The sequence below is a fragment of the Stegodyphus dumicola genome, chromosome 12 (assembly GCF_044657685.1).
Source record: "Stegodyphus dumicola isolate Sdum_Otavi_A_Nest chromosome 12, ASM4465768v1".
In the NCBI taxonomy this organism is placed as follows: Eukaryota; Metazoa; Arthropoda; class Arachnida; order Araneae; family Eresidae; genus Stegodyphus; species Stegodyphus dumicola.
This window is the reverse complement of record NC_140779.1, coordinates 69,358,078-69,385,580: the sequence shown is the minus strand read 5'-3', so window position 1 is coordinate 69,385,580 and position 27,503 is coordinate 69,358,078. Positions and strand designations below refer to the sequence as shown.

Here is a 27,503-nt window from a genome sequence, read left to right as displayed (position 1 = left end):
AAGTCTTTGCACTTCTGATCATGCTGTTACAGAACAGAAGATCTTCAACAATAAATAGTATTACCATCCAGGAAACAAACATAGCATAAAAGATTTGCATCTTTGTTATTATAAGTAGCCTCATCTAATTGCAGACTAAATTAATTTCATTTCATTTTCTCTATCAACTGAACATTGAGATCCTGAGATATTCATTGACTTCTTCAACTAATAGTGTTGTTGGATAGAAAAACCTTTCGAAATGAGTTTTCTGCAACATTTCCTACATAATATTCATGTCGCAAGAAGCTGGTAGAATAAGCTCTGCTGCGATATTGTGCGGTTTTTTGCACTTCTTTTCGCAGACTTTAGCTGGGCAATATTCATAACTAACACTTGTTTAGTTACTGCTTTGCTTTTGTAAATTTTTCAATTTCTTACTAAAAAAACTGCAAGATTCTTCAACTAAGTTAAGATGAAAAGTCTCAAGGTGACACTTTAGCTTATTTGGAAGCTTAGTTTTGAGTTTACAGGATATTTAAGCAAAGAAAGATTTTTTAAGCAGACAACACATGTATTATTGTTTATCCTACTGAAGTAAAACCAAAATCAAAGTAACTCTTCTTGTAGTTGCAGTATTTTTGCTTCTTTTCCCCTCTCCCAGTTATCAGTGCTTTATCACTCGGAACTGTCGTTACTATTGGTTTCCTCGCTTAATAAAACTCTGTTCATTTTGCAAAATATCAGTAAGGATTTATTGAAATATTTTGTCGTAATCACGACTTTTTCTATCAATGTATAAGATTGTGTGACTTTCCTGCACTTACACGATTTTGATAATGACAGTCGCGAGCAAAAAAAAAAAAAAAAAAAAAAAAAAAGAAATTTCAACAAATGCTGAGATGACAAATATAGCCATCTTGTAACATGAAGTAATGGGCAAAAAATGTATGAGAATAATTGAATGCAATAACATAGAATTATGTGCAAATTAAAAAAACTAAGTGATAGAATAAAATAGTGCTTTAAGAAATGAGATTGAGAACAAGAAGTACTTTACATTAAAAGGAGAAATAGAAATGTTAAAAATATAATGTAAATGGAATTAGATTAACAAATGAAAGCATAAGTATTAAGAAAAATTTAAGGAACTATTATTTCAAGAAATAGAATAAAAATTAGTGCAACATATTAATGAACATGTAATTAATGAAAAATATATCAGTGCATTCACTGCAAGTCTTGTCTCTCCATGATGCTTACTTCCAGCACCCGAGGCTGCCAGGGAGCGCACTTTGGGATTGGTTGGTTTTGTTTGATAGATTAATGCAAAGCACACTAGGGCTATCTCCCTACATGTGCCCGTTTTGGGAACCCTTGGCTTAGATTAATGCCTTTGGGTTTGTGTAAATCAGGAAATTACATCCTTACATCCTTCATCTGATGAAATCTTTTCATTGCTATATAAATGGTGAAAAGCTCACTATCATAGGTGCTCAGCTTGGTTTAACAGAGAAAAATGCAGTTGGTTCCTGCACATTTTAGTTTAGCTTCATGAGTGAACCATTGACAGCACCATCACTGGCATCAATAAATGCAAATAAATTATGCTTTGATTTTTTTTTAAACATTTTATTTAAGGTGTTAGAATATGTGCAAAATATGCTCATTTGCGTATTTTGATGCTACTGAGATACCATCTACAATGGCATAAACAAAAGAAATTTTTCAAGTTGTAGGGATCGCTTTTTGTAGAAGCGTAAACTAAGACTGAAAACCAACTTATTGCTGCAATCTGAAATAATCCCCTGAGTGGAATGATCATCTTTATCCAGTCATGAGATTTTTCGTATCTTGGTACATATTAGCTTATAATTTAAAGTATTTTACTTCTTACTTTCCTTAATGATCTAAATAAATATCATCTAATGGAATTTGAATGGAAGTTTCTACAAACAGACTAAAATAAGTAATTATGCAAGGTTAAGTAATAAATCCTGTTTAAATATTGATAATAGTAAGCATATCCAAAAAGCCATGCCATTTGGGTTAAGATAATAAAGTCCTGTGGAGATTAAAATAACCTTTTAATTAACTCTTTGAATTTAACAGAAAACACTGCTTGCGTTTACAAAACATTACTCCACAACTTGCAGGTATTTAAAATAACATAAGTTGTATTATAAATTCAAGTATTATAGTTGGAGGTTATACAAAATGATCTGCTTTTCTGGCTCAAATATTTAACAACATGCTTTTAACATAGGTTAGTGAAATGGTTAATGCAGGGAATAAACTCCTACAGAGCTGGAGATGAAACATACCTGCAAGCACGGCGGCCAAAAGCTCTAATTCTTAAAACATTCAAACTCTTGGCTTAACCTTTTGATGATTATGAACAAGCTTAGTTCACATTTCAATTACATTCCACAGTGGGTGCAAACGAAACAGCTCACATTAATATCTGACGGATATTGCATGTATTTTAGAAGAAAGAATAGCTTAAACTCGCATCTGTTGAACAGAAATACTCACACAGCTAATTTGCATTCTGGTGATTACTATGGAAAGTTAAATTCCAAATCATAATAATTGGTTAATTAACATAAAGCTTAAATATTGTCTCACCAGAATTTAAACTAATTAAAAATAAAGGTCTTAATAATCTTTGATAAGATTTTAAAATTCTAACCTAAAAGAGCCAACTCTTACAAAATTTCATTTAAGTTAAAATTAATTCTTAAACCTAGGTTTACACTGTGCATGTACAAGGTTAACCTTTTACAATTTACTTTTACTCTTAACCTCTTTTTTCACCCCACTCTTCAGCTTTGTGTTGGGTAAAACAGTGTGCAAAATTGAAATATTTCAACAACTACCTGCTATTTGAGCTCGTACATCATTAGAATCATTAGATACACCATTCCTCAATGACAAGCTTTTTCAAAATTGATATCTAATGTTCTAGACTTAAATTTCAACTAACTAAAAAAATAGAGAGAACTTTTAAATAAGTAAGTTTACACTATGCTAATTTTAAATTTTCATTTACAATGCACACTATCAACAACATATTTTGCTTTTGCAATACATTAGATCTTAGCATATATTATTCATGCATTCAAATACACTTCAAAGGACTACCTTTACTTAGTTTTAACTTTACATAGAAAATGCATAAATGTATATACTAGTTCCTATTATTTTGACGTGAATCCGTGCTAAACTTTTCTACTATCTACAGTCTTTTTGATTAAAGTAATACGATCATGTTTAACACACAAACATGAAATTGTTAAAAGGAAGTAAATGCATCTGTAGAAAATGTGGTACTCTTCCGTTATCGGGATCAGATTCAGAAAGGTATGTAAATATGCATGCATACATACACACATACATGTATACATGCATACTTGAACACATACATGCATATCTGAATCTGGTCCCGATGACAGAACAGTACCGAAAATGCTTGTTAGCTGTACTTAATTTAAAGATCCACTTGAGGTAAAATAAAAGTATGCTAACAACTTCGTATATATGTTTAATCATACATAAAGTACACATGTGTTTAAAGAAATAAAGTAAATTTTCACTTCTGTTTTGTTTTTGTGAAAATTGGCCATTATTTTTTCAACAAATTCATTTCATGTGGGATAAATCACAGTTCTATTCACTCGAATGGGGCTGTTAGTTATTTTGATCATCTCCAGTTTGGTCCTCGATTCTTATCAACTTCCTTTGACCTTCGGCATATTCTGGTTTTGTGAAGAATTATGTTAATAACTTTTAGCAGCATTTTTGTCTTTCAGTTTTGAGGATTTAATTTTTTATTTTTATGTTGGATTGTACCTGTCAATTTTTTATAACAAATATTAATTCTTTTTTCAATTGAGGACCCCCCCAGTCTGTAATTTTTATGTGTTTTTTTCATACTTTGCTCCCACATTTCATTTCAAAGTTTAAACTTCTGTTGTTCTACTTGATCCAATAACATCCAATTTTTTATACTATTAGTAAGTTTGTTAATTTTATTTTCTGTTTTACTTATTCATTTGATAATTAATATTTTTTTTCCCACTTACAGGCTCCTGTATCATTGCATCAGATATTTCAAGAACTGAGCAGAGATTCAGATACTTTTGATGCAGAAGCAGCTGATGTAAGAAAATTTGTATGTACAGTAGAAGTCCAGAAATCCGCAAAGCTTGGGACCAGAGGTTGTGCGGATTTTAGGATTTTGCGGATTTCAGGACAGAAAAGATAAATCATAATATTCAGACTAAAAGTGCAAAATAAATAAGGCGTATTAGATACATTTAATTAAATTATTATACACATTTTTGAAATATCTTATTATATGCATTAAATTATTATTACATATATAAATTGATTATATTATTCATTGTATTATATCAGGGTTGCCGCACTACCTGGAAAACTGGGAGAACCAGAAAAAGTCAGGGAATTCGAAAATTGACCAAAAAATTGAGGGAAAAGTCAGGGAATTTAAGTATTTTTGTCAAAATCTGTAAAAGTCAGGGAAGTTCATACAACGATCCCGCCAAAAAAAGAGACTTTTGCGCCAACGTCGGAAGAGATAACTTTTTTGGCGAATTGTGTATCATGTGAGTGTCATTCGGGCAGCTGTCATAGAGCCAATTTTCGCAGCTCCAATTTGATTGTCTTTTAGAAAGGCAAAGCAAGTTTCCCGCACCTTTTGGTTTCCAGTATTCTCGAGAATCGTATGTGCAGTGCATGAATTAAAGAAAGTACCTGTTCTCGTATAAAACAAAATGGGTTTAATCCTAGTATATGGTACCATGGAGGTTAGAAACAAACAATATGTATTGTAAAGAAGGAAAACCTCTCTGCAACAGACGTGGCTCCGTTCCATCATAGAGGGAAACAGCTGTGCATGCGTGATATATCTGTCGCCAAAGCTCGAAACCGGTGTCGAAGTTCGAAGGTCACGTTATCAAGAGTTCATAAACTGAATATCGTTTAAAATTTCTTTAACCACTTGCGAAAAAAAGACATGCCGCACACATCGAGATGCTTTTGTCTCAAACCGCGAGTGATGTGAACACCACGTCGATAAGCATTTATCGCAAAAATGAAAATAACGTGCACACGTCGCCTAACAACGAGATTGTTTATTTCTCGAGTTACAGCTCTGGATTGCACTCGCAGATGCGGAGTGGCGTAAATGAGACACTTTACCGCTTGTTATATTGTAGCGCACGGCACCGCAACCGTGAAGTTTAGTCTTAGCGCAAGTGGTTAAACTCAAAAGGAAAAGAAAATATTTTTTGGCACAAGTAAATTAATTCATGGATTAGTTATTTTGAGGGGAAAAAAAAAACTACGAAAATCCGTTTTTAAAATTATTGCGAAAAATCCAAAAAGAAACGTCCTTTGATAAAACGTTTCTTCTTGTATTTTTCGCAATAATTTAAAAACGGATTTTAGTAGCTTTCTTTTTGTCAAAGAACGTTTCTTCATAACACGTGTTTCTCAATTTCCTGTACACATCGCGGAGACGGAAATTCTGGCCACCAGGTTCCGTCGTCGTTTACTTGTATGGAACCTTTTCTTTTCTACATAGATATTCTTTGGTTAGAATAATCTCCGTGCATGGTACAATGGGATTTGGCGACATGATGATGCGCAGTAAACGGGTCATTTTGGTCTTGGCGACAATTTTCAAAATTGTGCCAAAGCCTTACCGTATAGAGTCAAAAGTCTTTAATCCGGACTCGTCAGGACTTAAGCGATTCCGGATTATAGATAATCAGTTTAAATCTGGTAAGATGGCATGCAGAAATTCTAAAATTAAAAATATGAAACTGTAATTTATGAAATAAAGAGCAATTATGATCTAAAGGGTATCAAAATTTACAAAAAACAAAAACACAAAAAAAAAAAAAAAAAAAGAAGAGCTTAATATTTATTTGTTTACTTTCTTAAACATTTCTTTCAACGCGCGCATGCGTAAAGCATACATTACACATAGTCGAAATTAGAAAATTGCAACCAGAAAACTATTTGATTTATATTCGTGATATTTATAATGACGAGGAATTTGATTTTAAATCATATCAAAGACGGAGTACATCGAGATGAAATACTACACTATAAGCCAAATAAAATAAAAACATCTGCCCCTGAAGATAAGGATAGTGCTGACAGATCAACTTCGAGTTCACTGCACGGCGCGACGTCCCGCGTGAAATTGATAAACAAATTTCGGAATGGTTTGAGAAACAAAGGAGTTTTTATCCATTTTTTGCAGCAATTCCACTTTTTGTTTGATGGACATCGAAACATGCTTTCCCTTTGTAGATCCAGAATCGGAAATTCTATTTGACATAATCGAAAGTTCCAACTTAAGGCCCGTTTCCACTGCTGCGTATGCGTTGCGGTGTCTATGCGTTTCTCCAATCAGCGGGCGAATTCACTTAGATTTACATCTGCAATCCGGTCGATGTGCAGTGACGGATGACATACGGATGGAGTTCAACAATGTTCAACTTCTATCCGTATGTCTGCGGATGCATTGTGGTCACATGGTAAAAAAGGAGCAATCAGGTGTTGTCACCAACAATTAATGGCAGCAGAAGTAGCGATGAACGCTGGCTTAGGGAAAGAATGTTTTGCTAAAAAATACATTATAGCTGAATTAACATTATAAGGAGAAATTTGCATACTGAAAAAGTCAGCAATCAGCTGAATTCAGTTAAAAAAAGATAAGAAAAATAAGATAACTGCAACTACAGTCAGAGTCGTAGCTAGGGTTTTCAGCGCCCAGGGACAACTGAAGATTTCGCGCCCCCTACTACTTGCCAAGGATGGAAAACATTTAATTCTAAAATGTCATAACATCAGTTTGGCGCCCCTTGGGTTCTGCGCCTGGGGACAAATAAATTTTTGGAATTATATATTTATTCATGGATTTTGATACTTGCACTTGATTTACATATGCTCTCAGAATTTAAATGATATTGTGTATTAGTTCGCAGCAATAATTAATCATTTATTTGTTTCCATTAAATTTCATTTAAATTTAATTAACTTTAAATTTGCTTTTTACAAATAGAAAATGTTTGTTAAATTCAAATTTCATTCCTTGCAGCAATGGCACAAAAGAATTGTTTAAATTTATTTTGAAACCCTGTAGATATATATATATATCTTCATTTCACTTTTATGTGAATGTATATACATGTGCTCAGACTTTGAGATGTTTATGTCTCTAAATTATCCAATTAACATGCGACAGTGTTAATGCCCTAAACATTTTTTAACAAAAAATTACTATAATAATTGCTTTTAAATTCAGTCCTCTCCAGCAGAAGTGCAGGAATTAATTAATTAAATATTTCCATTTTCTTTACCTAATGTGTGTATTATATAAAGAGAAAAATCTTATTTTTATAACTTCTTCTATAAAAAGAGATATGAATTAAAAATGTTTAAATTAAAAATAATATTTTATGGATTATGCATAAAATATAACTGCTCATAGTGCATTTTAAAACAAACGAGATTTCTAACAAATTGTCCAGCTATGACCCTGAAGTCAGCGGTTTACAAGCGTAGCAAATTTTGTGTAAATATTGTGAGCCTTTCTTTACAGTTGCTCTGTATTTTTAAAGTACCAATTATTTTGTAATTCCTTTAACTTTTTTATTTTATTTATTTATTTGTTTATTTTTTTCACTAACAGTACATTTTAGTTTTAATAATATATATATTATTTCATTAATATTTAAGGCTTCTAAAAACACAAAATTTTTTTTAAAATTTACTTCAGTTTCTATGGAATTAGTGATGTTCATAATATGCATTATAACCTTACTTATCTAAAAATTGCTGTACTTTACTTTTGCAGTTCATAAGCAGAAATAAAAATTTCCAATAACATGGAATTTAGTAAACAAAACTTTTCTACGTTTACGTCAGGATCCATATCAAATCCAAAACAAACAATACTCGCTTAAGCGGGAAAAATGCAGATGTTCAGCATCGTAACTCGTGAACTGCTTGTTTGGCGCCAAAATATTACAGTGACACCTAGCGGCGGAAAATGAAGATATTTAACGGATACGCAGCAGTGGTAACGCTTGTACGGATGCCGAAGGTGTGTCTTCAATTGACGCAACGCATTCGTACACAGTGGCGGAAACGAGGCTTTACTTTTATAAAATTGCTCTAACAGTCTGCAAAAAATAATAAGCCTGTTCCAATTCGAAGATTAAGGAACAACGCAATCTGCAACATTAACTGAAATAGATAATTAGATAATTTTAGCTGAGCTCATACCGTCCGTTATACATTAAACGTGCATGCGTAAACGTATAATGCGCATGCGTAAAGGTATTACGCACATGCGTCAACGAAAATTTGCGTTGACGCATGCGCAGAAAGTTTGCAGCTCTGAGGTCCGTCTGGATTAACGACTTTTGTACTAGAATTTTACTGCAAAATCTTTTTAAACTTTTTTTTTTTTTTTTTCTTTTTAATAAATACCTTGCCATTTTGCAGTAAAATAAAAAAATAGTAATCAGTCATCAAGCTGACCATGTAATATAACTATATTCGCTAAAATATCATTGAGTATTCTAATTCAATTTTTAAGTAATTATCTTTATTTTTATGTTATTCGTATAATTTAATGTTGCTTCTTCCCTCTAAATTTAGTTATTATTAGTAAATAATATTTCCAAATTTCAGGAAATTTTCTCTGGTATAATCCTGAAGTTAATTCTAGCAGTATGATGACATACCATGACGAAATTTAATGCACATATTTTTTCCTTTATGTATGCTGCGAAATAAATATAAAATACCTCAATTTATTAAAATAGATTTCTTTCTTTCGTTTAGCTGCAGAATGTCTGCAAAAAAGCCTTATTTTATTCCAGATTGGGAAGATTCTAATCTCAATCTTCAGTGAAGAAAACAACAACTATTTTAATTATATTTGTGTTTTCAAGTGTTAAGGTGCCTTTTAAGAACATACCTCACACAAATTAAATTTACCTAAAATCTAACCTAACTATTTAGCATTGCGTTGTGATTTATAAAGACAGGATTAGCCTCGTGTTGAACTGGTGATGATCATGAGTAATTAAATAAAACATACATTTGTTATCCAATGTATATATCTTAAATTTTATTAAGTTTCTTAAGTGGAAAAGTAAACAAAATTATCAAACAAAGTATACCAAGAATAATTAAGAATAAATGTCCTCTGGGATTTATTGAATAATTAAGTGAATTTGCTACACAATACAAGTAATACCATAATTAATTTATCTCCTAGCGCAGCCAACGTATATTACGCAGATAGACTGGAATTTTCTTGAAACACACATGGAAAACCTGGAAAAGTCAGGGAATTTCATTCTCTTGTTTGAGTGGCAACCCTGTTATATGTACACAGCATCGAGGTTTGCCGATTTCACCTCATGCGAAGATTTCCGGTTTCGGATTCCGGTGTTAGAATCACTGTTGCTGTAAAATTTCAACAGCTTTTCTTTATTTTTTCTTTATATCATACACAATTGTGTCGCAATTCCATACGAATCATTCTCCATCTTTTGCAGAATTTGCACTTTTTGCATTACCACCAATGCAACATGTTTACGTTTTTCTGCGTTGCAAGCAGTAAAATCACAAGTGTGTTTCTTATCTGTAATTGTATTAAAAAGGGCTGAAATTAAAAATATTCTTAATTTATCCACAAAATATCCGGATAAAAAAAAGCAGCACTAAATTATCTCCTGAAATAACAAAGCTCAGAAAATACAACAACGTGAATCGTGAACTCGAAAGAAGAGTTGAGTGAATCGTCTGCTTTTTTACCTAGATTAGAAGAGAAAAAACTTGTATCATGATGTCAATAATTTGGTATTTCCGTTATGACTCATTATTATTCGGTAATTATGACGTCATTATTTGGTAGGTATTTTTTCTTCGATATTTCCTACTCAATGTTGCGGTTTCCGGAACCTATAATTTTAATGTTTATATTTTGAGAGGCAACGCGGATTTCAGGTCGGTGGATTTTCGGTATTTGACTGTATTATATTGTTGTAATAGATTACATTATTAGCCTGAATCCTAAATATCATTGATTTTCAAAATATATTTAGTACTATTGCTTTTTTAAAATTTCATCAATTTTCTTAGTGTTTTCATTTTAAGGGTGCTAACAGTTAGATTTTGTAAGTGATTTTTTATACAGAAACTCTTTCATAGTTGCAATGAAAGATTTGCCAGATTAGCAATTTTACAAACTATTATTATTTAGCAGTATTTTACAAACTAGACATAGATCAGTTTGCAGACATAGGAATGTGTTACTGTTATTTTGTTCTTTAATTTATTTTTTTTTATGTGAAATCATTATCTTTTAACTATCCAATGGAGGTTATTGATTCTTTACTGTTTATACTAATGGTACTTTGTCTAGTGAATGCAAGCAACAGCATTTGCTATTATAGATCAAATTTTCAATAATTTTTAAGCAGAAGCTTTCGATTTAAGGCATTCACTCTGGCGTGTACCATTGGTGGCTCACACTTGAGCTCTCATTGGGTGGTGTGTACCACCAGTGCCACACACTTGAATGTTCCATCTTGCGACTGTAACACCAGTGGTTCACACTTGACTGTTCCATCAGATGGCAAAAAAAACCCAACTGGAAAAAATTGTTATATAGTTGAAAATTTAAGTAATGGAAATTTAATGTATATTAATTGATTAATACCCTTCAAGGAAGAACATATCTTGCAAGACAAGGGATCACAACTTTTGTGAAGGAAAAGGGACAACACAGATGGAATGCAAACAGAAACTGTCTGAAATAAAATTAACCTGAGAGAAATAACCATTATCTCCTCTAAAAGTAGCATGGCCATGGTAATAATTGGCAGAAATGAAATTATTTGCAATTTTGTTTGTTATTGTGGCAGTGAGCGGATAGTGTGAAATCAATAAAATGATTACATACATAGCATAATTTAAAAAGTTAAATTTGTGATTAATGAAGAAATGTGTCATTGTATGATTTAAATTTTATAATCCAATTATATTTTGAAAAAGACACCATTGTTTGTTGCAAGCAAAGTGTATTTAAGATACCAGAGGGCCATAAGTAGCTCGTGAGCCGCAGGCGTTAGGAAGCCGCAATTTGGCCATGCCTAACATATATTATTGCTGTATGCAATATATGTAATATATGCATCAAAGAAAATTTTTAATAAATGAAAGAGAATAGGTTTTCATTTATTTTCAAGTTTTGTCCCACCAGGAAAATTTTGTAATATGTTTTAACCCTTTGGCGCACGGTGGTCACGCCCTGAAACCACCAATTTCAAAATTTTTTCTCCTCTTCTTTCCAAAATTTTTGAGTGAAAATCAATTGATTACTGATCTTTTACCTCTAAATAACACAAAATGACTGCAGAATCGTACATGTTTTAGGTCTTAGTACTTCAAATCGGATGCCTTTTAAAATTCGTTTACAGTGAGAAAAAATAACTTCCTTTTATTAATATAAGCAACTTTAAATTTCAAAAGTTATTAATCACGCATCATGATTTCTATCATAAACAATAAAAAATAGCAATAATTAAACTGCATATATAAAAAAAAACCCTGTATATATATGGCATTTGCTTTGTGCTTTCAGGGCACGACCACTGCGCCACTAGAGCATTGTGAGCACTGTGTCATTGTGCATTGTGACACAGTGCTCACAATGCTCTAGAGGCTCACTGGTTGCACCTTGAAACCACTGCTCTTCACAATGGCATTTGCTTGCTTTTCAAATAGGAATGTTTATTTTTACCGGGATATAGATAAGGGGTTTTGAAACCACAGAGTTATTTTATTACTAAATACGTGCACCTGCCCAGTAAAAATGTCTTTCTTTTCCAGAGACTTTTCTCTGACCTCAACACACTTGCTCCCCAAGCTAGTATTGTGATTTTATAAATTATTTCATGTGGTTTAAATTTAACGTAAATATACTTTGCTATAATTAAAAATAGAAATCGCATAAAGTTTTATTTGGATTAAAAATATTTTCTGAATATTTTGGGATGAAATACAAATAAAATAAGTATGAATGGGAAACGAGTGATCCGTACCAAAGCCAAAAAGACCAAGCCCCCCCCCATTAACATAAACCACAAATTTATGTGCCAGATGAAAAGAAACTAAATAACGCTAACATATACCAGTGAAATTTAGAACCAGGCAGTGTACATTTTGTAGCACAAGGAAAAAACCTCATAGAAGATACATGTGCGAAACGTGCAGTGTGGGTGTACCAAAACATGCTTTGAACAGTGTCACAAAAAAAATTTGCTCTTTGAAGTTAAAAAAAAAAAAAAAAAAAAAAAAAAAAAAAAACACTGAGTCTTTTTTTGTATCCATTTAGCCAAACGTCCTTATTATGTAGGTACTTATATTTTCACTGCTGTAGAAAAATTACATAAATGTTTATAATTTAATTTTTTCTGACGATTTACTTTGTAAAATAATGTAAAAAAAAATATATATAATGCAATTCATACATACATGTTTTTAAAATTCGTAAATTTCGTCATTTATTGGAGAAAGGTAAGGTTTTTTTTTCATACTACCTCAGTAAGTTTCAAAGTCCTAGGCACGTTTCACAGTGCAACCACCACCCACAGAACAATGGGCAAGAGTAGATTTTTTTTAATTCATATATTATTTGTCTCTAGGCTCATAATATTCAATTTTGAGAGTTTTTAGTTAAAAAAATTATAAAAATAATATTGCATGCATCAAAGGGTTAAGTAATAACATATTAGAATTATTCAAATATAAATTTAATATTTATCTGTCACTGCATTTGAATTACAAAGTGTAACCATCAGAAATTTATTCCAGATACCAGCCTATAGAGTTCAGAAAATAAATGTGAATTGAAATTTTTTGCTTTGTGTGGTTATTATCGTTGTTTATTTGTGTTTTGATAATATTTAATAAATAAAATTTTAAATTTTGCTAATTTTTTAATTTAAAAAAATGTAATTTTGGTTCCAAAAAAATTCTGACCCCCATCTGCTTTTATAATGTGCATTTGACTCACATGCATTTTGAATGAGAATATTCTTAAATGGTGATAAGAAACAAAATTAAAAAGAATTTACAAAGTTCCTTTTGGAAACAGTTGAATTCATTCTCATAAGTCCATCTTGGATGGATGTACCATTAACTAGATTTAAATTAGTATAAATTATATATTAACTTTTTGAAATTTATTTAAACTAATTTTTAATAAATAATTCATATGAGAACCTTTTTTTTCATTAACAGTTTCATAATATTTTGGAATTATTATTTTTAGGTACTTATGGAAATGGCAGATGATTTCGTTCAAGCCGTTCTTGAGAAAACTTTCAGGTTGGTTGACAATAAGTCAACAAAAGTTTTACGATGCTCAGATTTAATGATGATCTTAAGTAAGTTTTGTTACTTGATTTCTTCTAAATGCTTAGAAAAAGTGAGAAAGATTATTATTTTCATGCTAATTTTGTCACTGTTGTGTAGTTATATACTGAAAATATGTCTAAGTATAGAACTGATCTTCAGAGAGAAAAGTAAATCATTTTGGGTATTTAAATGTTAATAATTAAATTCAATAATTGCTTGTATTTAAGAAAGTTCAAAAAGTCAATTTTGTTAAATTTTTTGGAAAATATGTATTGCAATATTTTTTAGAATTGTTTTAAATGTTAAATAATGAATAATTTTAAATGAATTAAATTATTGTTATGTTTTGTTACAGCTTTACCAATACTGCTGAATATAAAATAATGAAGTTGTCATTAAAATATGCTATTTAAATAATTTTACATCATTTAATAAATAATAAATAATAAAAATCCTTAAACTTATTGATATCAGTATCACTTATAAAGTGTAGATTGTTTTTATGCTTTTATTTTAACATTATTAGAATTGCAGTTACAGAGTCATCAATTTACATTATAAATATTTTTCTTTAAAATTATTTAGTCTGTTAAATATCTCAATAATCAACACCAGTGTAATGAAATTTTCAGAATTGTGAAATCATTTTTAGGCCTCTTCCCCATTTGATAGCCGTTAAAATATTTCATTTTAAGGAACTTCAAACTTATAATACAGCAAATGAAAATTGCATCTTATTGCCTATATTTAACTTTATATATATATTTTTTCAAAATGTAGTTGTAATTCACCTTTGTAAATATAGGGAGTCCCGTAAATGTTGCAACAAACTTCTGGGAGAGGTAATCCACATCATAAGGATTAAGAATTGCATAGGAACCCATGCCCAGAACTGTCAGGGGTAAGTGATAGCAGAGGTAGAAGATGGGAAAAGAAACAAGAGAGTGATTAATTTGAAACACTTATTGGACATGAATACAAATGGTGTACAACAGCCTGAATGTTACAATAGATGCTCGAAGTTTGCACCATCAGATGCCAAACATGCCTGACACTGATGAACCATTGATTGATGGATACATTCAAGCACAGGAAGAATTTCTTTGATTGTAGCAGCTGTGCAGGTGAGTCTTCCCCCGAGATCCATTTAAGACACAACAGGATCGTTATAAATGACACTTTGGTTCCCCACAAAAAGAAATCAAGGCTTGATAAATCTAGTGATCGTGGGGGGTGCCAAGGAACCAGTCCACCACACCCAATCCATCAATGCGGGAATGATCTGTTCAAATGACTACAAACATCCAGTCGAAAATGAGCAAGCACCCAATCATGTTGGAACCACATATTGCATTTGGTGGAACATCATCGAGCAAGCCAGGAAGAACCTGCTCCAGAAAGATCAAATAATTCGTAGCATTGAACCTGGATGGTATAAGGTACGGCCCGACTGAGCAGTCGCCAAAGAAACCTGCCCACACATTAACTTTGAAGTGTTGTTTTGCCATGTTCTGTGAGAGTTTTCTTGACCCCACAAATGCTGATAGTGGTGATTGAATACGCCATCCCTATTGAATGTGGCTTCATCCGTGAACAACACATAAGCTGGGAAATTAACATCACAGGCACTTTCTTGCAAAAACCACTGTGCAAAACACACACTTTCAGGATGTTCATCGGGAGCAGTAACTGAACTCTTTGGAGACAAAAGGCATGGAAGAACTTCGTGTTCAAGACACACTGGACACTGGTACGTGACATTCTTAATTCAGAGGCAATGGCACGAATGCTTGTCCTTGGATTACTCTCCACCGTATCCAACACTCTTTCCTAATGACCGATTGTGCCCTGCTACTTCTTAATGACCCGTAGTCACATAAGTTTTGATGCAGACATGCAAACAAACTGTGATATGGTTGATGTCTGTCAGGGAAGCGTTCTCAATAAATGCAAGCAGTGGCTCGTCCATTACCCTCAGCTATTCCATACACTAAGTGCATGTCTGCAAGCTCTCTGTTCGAATAGCATTTCATGCTCTTCATATGGTGCCTATCGCTTAGATGAGACGACCCTCACTTTCCACTAGCACTCTTCTGTACAGCATCCCCCTGGTGATGTTTTTGGGCATGGATTCCTATGCAATTCTTAATCCTTATGATGTGCCCTACCTGCCCCAAAAGTTTGTTCCAACATTTATGGAACACCCTATATATATTATACACACATATATTATATACATGTATATATATGTAATGTTTTAATGCGTATAAAGAATTCTGATACTGTAACAGGTGGCAGTCTTCATGGACGGGGATGGATATTTTGAAGCGCTGCAACTTGAAGTCTGCGTAGTTAGATAGATGGATGCATCAACCACAAACTCCTAGATGTAGCCATTTCAGAACATAATTTTATTCAATTACAATTCACATCAGATCATTTTTATATACAAGGGATTTATCCAATCATATTTCAATACGATAATTTTCATGTACTTTTAAAGGTAAGACTTAGGCGTCTTAGACTGAGAAACGAAGCAGCGTGAAGATATTAGCATGGTATAAGCTAGGGAGAGGAATGGCATAATTAACTAGCAAGCGGTATTCATACCAAAGTAGATGCAATTGTAGAGACAACATGAAAAGATCTCGAATTTGGCAGAACAGATGAATTTATGGGGGAGATCGCCTTAATTTTGAGGTCACCAATTATTTTCTAAAAGCAGCTATCATATTTTGTTATATCTTATATAAGTAGCTTCTAATTGCATATTCTCTTTCTGTTTCACTTCTTCGCCTGCCTGCTGACAGCATGCCACTCAGCCTCTGCTTGCTATTCACTAATTATTTTCTTAAAGCAGCTATCATAATGCCAATAAGGATTATACCATTAAACAAGTTTTGGTGGATAGTAGCTATGTTAGCCATTTTTTATTCATGTATATTAGTTTGAAAGTAATCAATGAACATTATTCCATTAAATAAGTTTAGCACATCTTCCAGTACAAGAAGTGACATTATTGGCTAGTAAAACTGTTGGTTAAGTTGTACAAAAGTCAGTATCAGTTGATACATGTTATGCTGCCTTACATTTCCTGTATTCACATTACATTCTTGCATCATGCATTCATTTTTTGCCCTTGTTTATAAAGCAACAAGTATGTTCATGTGCCTGCCACCGAGCCAGTATAGTCATTAGTGACCGAAATGCAGTCACATGGACCTCACTCTACACCAGAGTTATGTCCATGCGATGGAAAAAGAATCTACTATCCAAATTGAATCAGTGATAGTAATATTACAATGCTAAATTGGCAATGTAATCTTTACAATAATTGTTACATAATAATCCATATGAAAAAATATACAATCAATTAATCATTGCATTGTCATGGATAGGATCTATGCTGTGGAGAGTGGAACTTATATTATATATTAACCAGTCTGTAAACCTATGTTTAATTCAGTATGTCATAACATCGTGGTGTGTCTGTACTATTGTCGCAGTCAACCACAGAGTAGGCCAATCACATCAGTTCAGGCAGTTGATAGTTTCATAGCCCAAAGTTTATGATGTTGTGTAGACTATTCTATGTTCATATAAATTGGATTCTAAGTTAACTTATGATAAATTCTAAGTGCACTTTTGTTAAGTTCATTGTTCACGTAAGCACTTGTCCACTTTGATACATTATAACTTCACGTCTTTAGCAGTATGCACACCTCATTATGTGTGTCCATAGCAATTTGCACACTGTGTCACAAGAAATCAAGCAATCAATTGCAGTTGGGAAGTTTATAGTAATATGTACACTATTTTACTGTAATTCGCAAAAGCAAATGTTGTGTAAATAATAACTTGGCTTCCAGATTAAAAAAAGAAAAAAGAAAGGAAGAAAACTCATTCTTAAATTTTTTCAATACGATTCTAAATTGTGCAAAATAACAGATTTGGTACACAATTCCAGTCTGTACAGTTTGGCAGGTATTCCAACAATATAAAGCACATATTCCAAAAAAATGCTATAATTTGTTATATTACATGTATCTAATTGTGCTTATAAAATGGCTACAATATTATACACTGACTGCCATAGCAATGAACCCAGGTTCAAATCCCGGAGAAGACATGGTTGTAACTGTCCGTCCCCTTCATAGGAGGCAACGATGGCCACGGTATTAGGTGCTTCCATGATGAAATGGCCACCACTTCTGGCCCTTGTAGTGGCACAAGGCTATTAAATAAAGGTTTGGCATATGCCTTGGAGAGACATGTTTATGTGAACATATTAGAAGCAATGCATGTGTTAAGTGCTGCATAGAGAGCACTTAAAAAAATTTCCTTTTGCTACAAGACAATAAATAAATGGCAAAGAAATTAAGTGGATGACCGGTGAAGAAATGTAATTGTCTTGTGGAATTGAATCCCACAAGACAGTAGATATTATGATACATAGAGAATCTTGCTAGCTGATGTACTATACAATGAGTCTTGCTCAGCGGTGAGAACATTAAATCCAGGCATCTGGATAGTGTAGTGTGTTTATGGTCAAATGAATCCAGCTTCATTCTGTATCATGCTAATAGAGAAACGTGTTTAAGGCTTGACAGATTTGAAAGGCCATTGGTTTGAAGCTATAGAATTACACATCCAAATTATTTTTATGATATCAATCAATCATGAATATTTTTAGTTTGTATCTTTCAGGAGGTCATGAAATTTCATTTGATTTGAGTGGCTTGTTTGAGACCATCTTAACAAACTTTTTAGGCCATCCATTGCCTTATGAAAATTCCATTTTAATTTCTATAAAATCTTTGTGTGTGCCTGTTTATGCAAAACATCCAAATAATGAACATACAAAATTTTATGAAATTGGCATCATGAGCATTATCGCAGGAGGCATATGCAGCTTGTAGTTCCTTTTGTGAATGCTTCAAAGTTTGAAGGCTGTTAGGGCTGTCCTTTACATAAGAAGAGAATTTAGCACACTAATATGAAGGTGCATCTAATGTTTAGATCTTTGAATGTGATTGGAAATGTTGTTTGTGTTGTGTATTTAGTTAAATGTATTGCATATGTTAGTTGTTAAAAACGTTATAATCCAAATAAACGTTACATTATGTTATAAAAATTAATTAATGTAAAAAACATGCAAAACTGATTTTTTTATTGTACTTCAATTATTATTATTATTATTATTATTATTATTATTATTATTATTATTATTTTAAGTTTATAAATATGTTTCCATTTCTTTCAAGACAAAGAAATAGAAAGTTTTTTTTCCCCCTTTAGGAAGCTACTGCGACATTGACTTAAACCATTTTGCTGGAACCATTAGTAGCCTAGGTAGATATTCATATGATAAACATGTAAGTTGAACCCCTCCTTTTTTTTTTTACAAATTCTAATTACTGAATATTTTCATGTTTAAAGGAAAAATTTTTAGCAGTTGTTTGCTGAAGTTATGGGGTCAGCTTATATACAAATTCAAAATAATTTACAAAATACCCATTCGCAAAAATAAACAGTTGAAAAATATTAATGACTGAAATAACTGCATTTGGCTGAATAGCATTAGCATCTATTTCACAATGAATATCATCGTCATGGTCTTCATAGATATAGGTGAATGTTTTGACTAGCTAATTCAAACTTAACAATAGTACATAGTTGGATTTATGAAACAGTTTTTAATTTTACTTATGCATTGGTTTTCAGTTCTGGCTTAATTTTTGCAGCAACATTTTACCTCTTGACTTATACATGGATCCACTTATATTCAGAAATATACAGTACAAAGTCTGTAATCCGGACGTCCATAATCTGGAATGATCTATAATCCGGACCTCAAAGCTACAAACTTTATGCACATGCATTATGCATTTACGCATGTTATAATGCATAATGCATTTCCGTTAATGCATTTCCGCTTGCATGTTATAATGCAAGCATTTGCTTGTTTAATGTATAATAACGGATGTTCTTGTTTAATGTATAACGGACGGTATAAGCTAGGCTAAAATTATCTAAGGCATTTCAGTTAATGTTGCAGATTGCGCTGTTCCTTAATCTTCTAATTAGATCTGGCTTATTATTTTTTGCAGACTGTTAGAGCAATTTTATAAAAAGTAAGCTTGAATTTTTGATTATGTCAAAAAGAGTTTCCAATTCTGGAGCTGCCAAAGGATCTACGAAGTGAAACCATGTTTCGATGTCCATCAAACAAAAAGTGGAATTGCTGCAAAAAATGGATAAAGGCATATCCGTCTCAAAATTATGCAAGGAGTATGGCATGGGATGACACAAGAAAAAGGGATTTTTTTAATTTTCTGTGGAAGCATCTTAAACAACTTACATTGAAAGAAATGTTTAATAAAGTAAACAAATAAATATTAAGCTTTTTTTTTTTTTTTTTTTTTTTTTTTTTTGTAAATTTTGATATCCTTTAGATCATAATTGCTCTTTATTTCATAAATTACAGTTTCATATTTTTAATTGTATAATTTCTGCATGCCATCTTACCAGATTTAAATTGATGATCTATAATCCAGAAAAACCCCTAATCCGGAATAGCCGAAGTCCCGACGAGTCTGGATTACAGACTTTGTACTGTATTATGTTTTCTATTGCAAGAAAATTTTTGATTTTGCATATTGAATTTAATTTTGGATTTTCCCAATAAAATGCAGTAAATGCTAACGTTTGGTACTAGTACTTAGTGACTTTTTCTTGAAGTTGAAGTCCCGGGGTTCAGATTCAAACTTGGTTGTTTCAGATGGAATTTGCAATTGAATGCATTCATCAGAAAGGGCCAATACCCATGGATTATTTAACTGTTTCATCACTGAGAACATTGCTCAAGATGCATTGCAGGGCATGACTGAATTTACACCCATAAGAATGGGTAAGCCTTTCCACCATGGCCTGATGATATGGCTTTCCTCCTACCTTCCCTAAAAAGTGGCAATAAAAATTACTACAGTCTACAAATTGCTACATTAAAGCAAATGCTGAATTGTTGTTTGGGAACAACAAAATGTACAAGGATATATTGCACTTGTGATTAAATTTTTGGCCCAAAGCTCAAAAAGTTTTATAATAAAATTGAAATATTTCCGTTTAATTATAAAACTTTATTGGAAGTCCAATTTTTTTCCTTGTAAAGTTTCATCATGCCATTTTTTGCAACTAAGTGGCATACATTATGAGCTTATGGTAATTGTAGTTGTCTGTCTGTGTTAACTAAAAGTCAGTATTAAAGATGATATTACAAACAGTGCAAGTATTTTGTTATTAATGCTATTAGTGGAAGGGAGGGAGACAAACTAATACAAGAAATTCAGAGTATATTATTACACAATTTTATGTTTATATGTATTGTTTTGAAATTGACATTGTAGTTATCTCTGTATGCACACTTACTTAAATCATTTTCTAAATAGTGTTTTCTTTTGTTAGTTATCAGTCTTGTGCATAATTATCTAATTTATTATTTATTTATTTTCAGCTTAGTACTATGCCCAGAGAAAAAACTGAAAAAAGGCCCCATAGTCTAGAACAGTTAGACTGTGCTTCCAACAAATTAACAAAAAAAGATTCACTGAATGAATTCAAATCTGTTTCTGTTGGTCATACAAAAAACAGAAAGCGTAATTTATTTTCTGTTTCAGACAGTATTCAGACAAAGAAACCTGAGTCAACCAAGAAAAAATTGCATAAAATCACTGGCAAAAAAGTTAATGTAAAGCAAGGTTCTGTTCCTTCAAAAAGGGATAAAAGTGCAGATTTAATATCCAGTTCATCTTCAGTATCAAATTTTGAAAAAAAGAGAAAGTGCATTGATTCAGTATCCTCCAAATCAAGAACATCCAGTGAAACATATCTGAAACCAGTTTCTGAATATGAAACAATATTAAAAATTGATGATGAAAAAAATTTCTTAAAACCAACAATTGTGCCATCTTTGTCTTCCAAGCATATGAGAAACTTGTCTATGTCTTCATTTTCCCCACATTCACAGGAGAAATGTTTTTCAAAAAAATCTGCCAGTGCAAAGCATGTGCATAAGAAATCTGCTTCCCATGTATCTAATTCATCATCCCATAAAATTTCTTCAAAACATGAAACATCACTGCCTGTTTCCAAATGCAAGGACAAAGAAAGGGTTTCATCAGATTCTAAGAATATGCGCAGAAAAACGAATACTAAACTTAAAAGAAAGTCTCATAAAAGTTCTGTTTTGAAAAAACAATGTGCTACCCATTCTAAGACATCAGAAAACGATTTGAAAAAAAAGAAAAGTACATATGTAGCTTCCAAAAGTAAGCTTGCTTATGATAGCCCTAAACAAAAAGAGAATTCTAGAGCAGGAAGCCAAAAAAGTAGCATTAATTATCAATTTAATACAGTTCGCAGTTTGTTGTCAAAAGAATCAGGTAATATAGTTAGTAAAGAGGAAGAAACTGCTGCAATCATATCTAAATTAAATTATATTACAGAATTTTATGCTAATAAGTCTAGTGTTGAAAATAGGCGTGTCACAGGGCATCCTGTATGTAGTATGTCACTTCCATGTAAAAAGTTGTTCCCTCCAAAACAAAATACTTCTGTGGTTGGTTATGTTGACTATATTAAGAAAGCATTTGAAAAAAATACTTCAAATTTTTGTCAATGTGTTTCAGATATTTCAGATATTAGAGAAAATTCTGTTGAAGATTTTATGTCTGGTGAGTCTCAAGACCTTTATACCTTAATTGATCCAAAAGCTGACAATATATGTTCATATGCTGTTTACCGTAAGAGGAAATTGCATCTTAAAAATCATTTTATGAGATTTAAAAGTTCTGAGAAAGTAAAAACTTTAAAATCAGGCAAGACTGTAAAATTACCTGAACTAATCCAAAGCAAGCAAATAACTAGACCACGATGTACTAATGCACAAATGACAAAAAATGTTATATGTAATATTCCAAAAGAATTCATGCCATTTTTGAACAGATCTGAAAAATGGATGGTCTTGGCATCATCTGGAAAGCACAAACCAGAGGCTATAATTTCATCAAAAGCTGTTAAGAAATGTATTTCCAAGATACCATCATGTGATTTTGTGAAAAAAAAAATAGCAGCTCCAGCTCTGTATAGGAGATCTGCCTTGGCTTTAATGTGTAGAAATGTTTCTGCAGCAGCTTCCTATCAGCAAGCTGCAAATGCTCTGCTTTATAAGGAGCTAGATGTAGCAAACTATTATAAAACACATGCTGATAAATTACTTTATGAAACCACTATGGATGTAGTAGGAAAGGGAAGTTGTGTTTCTTCTAATAAAATATGTCCAAATATGTATAATAAAATTGCTACTCCAGCCTTGAAAAAATTATTGCCTGTTGTTGCAAATTATGTTGCTTTAAAACAGGGCAAGCGTTTTTCAAGTTCATCAGCTGCATCTGCTTCACCAAAACCTGTTTCTCGTGATCATTCAAATGAAGCATTTTCAGTACCTGTTTCTTCACCTCATGAATCAAAAAGGGCTGTCATAGTTTCTCGTGAAACTGAAGAAATCTCTAAAATGAAGGTAGCATTGCTTGAAGATTTTTATCTCAATCAAGCACTTACATTATATGAAGAAGGAAAGAAAAATAAAAAAATGAAGAAATGCATTAGCCAGCAAATAATTCAGTCTGAATTAAATGATAATGTGACTGTTTCTGCAAAACAGGCATCAGAGACCATGCTTGGTAATGAAACACCATATGAACAGAATGTACCTTCTTATGAAAACCAGAATATGGATGATGAATGTGTTGTAGGACCATCTTCAGTAACAGAAAATAATGAGTCAAACCAGACTATTCTTAATACAAAGTGTCGACCACGCAAGGAAGCATTGGACGATTATGTATCCTTTGCACTTCTCTCTGCTGAACGAAAGACATCTGTGAACAGTTTTACTGACACAGTAGGGCTTTTCCATACTTCCCCATTTTGTCCACAACAATTATCTACTGCATCATCAGCCACAATTTGCCAAGCAAATATTTTACCCACAGAAACAAATGTTTCAAGACAGAAAAATTTGAATTTAATTCAAGAAGTGACTAATGATGTAACAGCACTCCAAAATGTTTCTGAAAATGCATCTGGTTCAGCTGTTTTTTGGGAAAAAAATTCTAGATATAATTTTTCTTCTGGTAAGAAAACAGATGGTTCTGAGAAGAAAAGAAAGAGAAAAAAGAGTTCACTTTCTGCTGAAGAGAGAGATTCATATCATTCTGAGAAGAGGAAAAAGAGAAAGAAAGGTTCTGTTTCATTTGTGCAAGAGAAACGTTCTCAGTCTTTGAAGCATTTAAGAAAAAAATCTGCATCATCATCTTCTGCTTGTATTCCACACTCTTCAAATTCATTTATTCCATCTTCCCAGTCTCAGGAGCCGATCATGGTCACTGTTCCATTTAGATTTCTCCCAGATTGTAAACGAGAAGAGCTAAGCGCTAAGTTACATATTGCGAAGAGAAGTTAAATTTCTTCGGAATCCAGACATCCAAGACCGATTGTAATATCCAACTTATTTTTTTAATGTAAATTTAATTTGAAATTTATTGTATTTTTATTTAAAGTATGTGATATCTTTGTTTAATTGTATTCACTCAGTGCATAAGTCCATGCCATTCTTCACTGTGTTGCTGTTTTTACCATGCTATGATTTTATTAGTATAAAATTTACTACAATACATAAGAATGCTACATCATAAATCAATAATCACTCATTCATTCAGTGATGTAATTGCCATCTTTGTAAATAATTGCCTGTCACTGCTCAAGTAGAAGAACTGCCTCTACTGTATAACTGTTATGGTTTCAAGTTAAAGAAATCTGTTAGCTAGCTGCTAAGAGAAGCTTCATTATAAAACTCTTGCCTCTGAATGCTGTTAGAGACTGGAAAAGATAGTAATCAGAAGGAGGGATAAATGCATTGGAAGTATTCATTTTTCCCTACTTAACACTTCATACTGATTGGCTTTGAAAATGACCAGAACAAGCTGTTAACAACATATAAACTCCTGCTCGCAATCTCCAAAAGGAAGAGAAGCATTTGACTAACAAAAAATGAAGGCTTCACAATGCAGTGTTGATAACCCAATGAAGAATAATACTGACTTATGCAGTGACTAGTAATTTAATGTAGTGGCCTCAAACTCGCAGTCCCTGAAGCAGATATACATGGCTCATAAATATATTTCCTATAAATTAATTAGTATTATTATGACATTATTTATAAAGACAAGAATTTGATGACAGGTTTAAAATTTTAACAATTTCAAATCCAGTATTGCATTATTTTTATACTACCCGACATTGAAAATTCAGCACCAAGAAGGAGTGGCCAGAAAGTGATGAAACTCGGCAAACAGAGAGAGAGACAGTAACAAACAATAAGTGATCTTTATTACAAAATGATACACATAATACAGAGTGACAACAACACCGGCTCAGTAGGCCGTAGAAACACTTTGGATGGCGATACACAAAGTTAACACGTCTAGGTACAGAGTCAATGAGACTATGGATGGTGTCCTGAGGAATGGCTCTCCATTTCCTGTCACCCTTTGCACAGTTTGCCACAGTTTTTCTTTTGTTAGTCGCAATGGCAGGGTCTGCAAATGGCATTCAATCATATCCCAATGTGTTTGATCGGTGAGAGACCAGGTGAGAATGGTGACCTGGGAAGCATGTGTAAACCTTGCAGAGCACATTGGCTGATGCAAGCAGTGTGTGGTTGGGCATTATCCTTCTGATAAAGGCATTGGGCAAAGGGGAGTGTCACCTACAGCATATCATCCACGTTGGAATCGTACACAATTGCATTCCAAATCATGTGGTGGCGCATTCCCAAATTGCTGCCAGATTGGACCTGTCTTCACATCGATGTCATACTAGTACACGGCGACTGTCATTGGAGAAACAGAAGTGTGACTCATCTGAGAATTTGACCCTGTGCAATTCCGTCGTCCACATTACTCGAGCCTGGCACCATTGCAGATGTTTGTGTTTATGATGGGTCAGTGGCAGTCTTGTTAATGGACACTACAAGTCAGGCCACTAGCCACCAATTGATAGCAAATGCTTCTCGACGATATGAGAACATCCATGGTGTCTTGAATATGCTGCAGAATGGAGATAGAAGTGGCTTGTCAGCGACTGTGTCGATCCATGCGTGCTGATGTCTTTCTGCCTGCACCGGCACCCCTCGAACTTGCCACATTTCCTTGTTCCATCCATTGTCACCACACCCAGTGCACTGTGGATGTGTCTAGGTGTGTGTCAGCTGAGATTTGCCGTATGGACCAACCTGCCCTTCTCAGTCTGATGACCATGCCCCTCGTAAAATCATCTGTCTGCTGGAACTGCCTCCGTTGGCGACGACCTTACATTGTACGTTTGCCCTCTGAGACAAGAACACATTTTCTTTGATGATTTCCTTAAGATAAATAATGACACGAAAATTTAACATTCTGCCGGTTCCTTCCCTTATATCTTCTTCAATGTGCACTGGAGAGCTGCACATTTCACATCATTTGCATAACTCAGTGACGAGCGTCTACCTTGAAATTTGCATAATTTTCGGGTCACTCCTTCTTAGTGTTGCATTTTCAATGTCGGTTAGTGTATTACCATTAAAAATGGACATCACTAGCACCCCTGGAAATCTACAAAAGGAGCTAATTAATTTACACTGTGATTTAAATGTTACTCAAAGATTTGATCAATTTTTATTTGTATGTATCAAAAGATAATTATCGTCAGTTATGAATTTTTGCAGTAAGAATAATGGCTTTGTTTGGGAATACATTTACATGTCAAATTATTGTTTCTGCTATTGAAAATTAATGTCACACACACACACACACACAAAAAAAAAAAAAAAAAGGCTAGTCATAAATTGTTAATTTTTAGTTTGAGTTATTTAGTGGTTAATTCAACACATTAGAATTATTTGAAATAAATATGAGTCTAAAAATGTAATATTTAGCCATCAATACATTTGAATTACAATACATTACCTACAGAAATTTCTTCCAGATCCCAAATCTTAGATTTTAGACAGAAATAAATTGCATTTTTTTGCTTTGTCTTATTATTATTGTTACTGTTTATGTATTTTTTAATAAATATTTAGTGAGCAAAATTAAAAATTTAGTTTAAAAAATCGTTTCATAAAAAAAAAGTTAAAAAAAAAAAAAAAAACCCTCATTTTCACATGAAAAGAGGAAGAAAAAAATTCGGGCTCCTCAGCAACTCTTGGATTTGGTGCACATGCAATTTGTGTTTGAGACCAGTGGTTTCATGCTCTAAAAAAAGTCTGCAGGTAACTGGTGATTTTGCTCAGATCTAAAAAAATGGAATAAAGTATTTAATGATGATTTTCAATCAGTTTTGGTATTCATCTTTTAATTAAGAAATCCTGCATTGTGAAAGAAATTAATATATATCAGAAGTATCTATATTATTCAAAAAAGAGGGGGTATAGACATTAACTTACAATAATTTTGAAAATCTGCATTACTGACTTCCTTGTTGTACTTTAGTTTTTTCAAAGTATAATGAAAAATTTTCCCATTCTGTCTCTCTTTTTCCCCTCCCCCTTCCCATGTGATATCTTTGAACTAGGTTTAGCATGCATTTAGTTTGAATTTTGAATATTTGAAAATATATCAAATCCTGAAATGAAAGCATTTGCAAATACAGTCAAGCCTTAATTAATTAATGTATTTTTATGTGTGTGCAAGTGGCGTAACATTGAGGACATGTCCTAATTCAGCTTTAAATATGTATGTATTGTGTAAATTTGATTATTCATCAATCTTGGCACTGTTATCATATCAGATATTCCAACAGTGACAAGCAGATCTGGACAGTAGATAGTAGAGGTCCAATTTTAACATAATTTGTTGTACAGTCAAAAGTCGTTAATCCGGACTCGTCGGGACTTCGGCGATTCCGGATTATAGATCATCAGTTTAAATCTCGTAAGATGGCATGCA

At 32.7% G+C, this 27,503-nt stretch overlaps 1 protein-coding gene across 3 annotated transcripts in view; it reads left to right on the top strand.

Moving 5' to 3' along the window:
• LOC118199701 (uncharacterized) overlaps positions 1-26,981 on the top strand; it is a 45,113-nt gene extending 18,132 nt beyond the window's left edge. For all 3 annotated transcript variants that reach the window (XM_035371611.2, XM_035371613.2, XM_035371610.2), the window contains exons 3-6: positions 4,067-4,141; positions 13,373-13,487; positions 18,757-18,833; positions 20,972-26,981. In XM_035371611.2, the coding sequence (XP_035227502.2) occupies positions 4,067-4,141; positions 13,373-13,487; positions 18,757-18,833; positions 20,972-23,980 (3,276 nt within the window). In that variant the 3' untranslated portion in view covers positions 23,981-26,981. The remainder of the gene's footprint in view (positions 1-4,066; positions 4,142-13,372; positions 13,488-18,756; positions 18,834-20,971) is intronic.
• Positions 26,982-27,503: the final 522 nt, after the last annotated feature.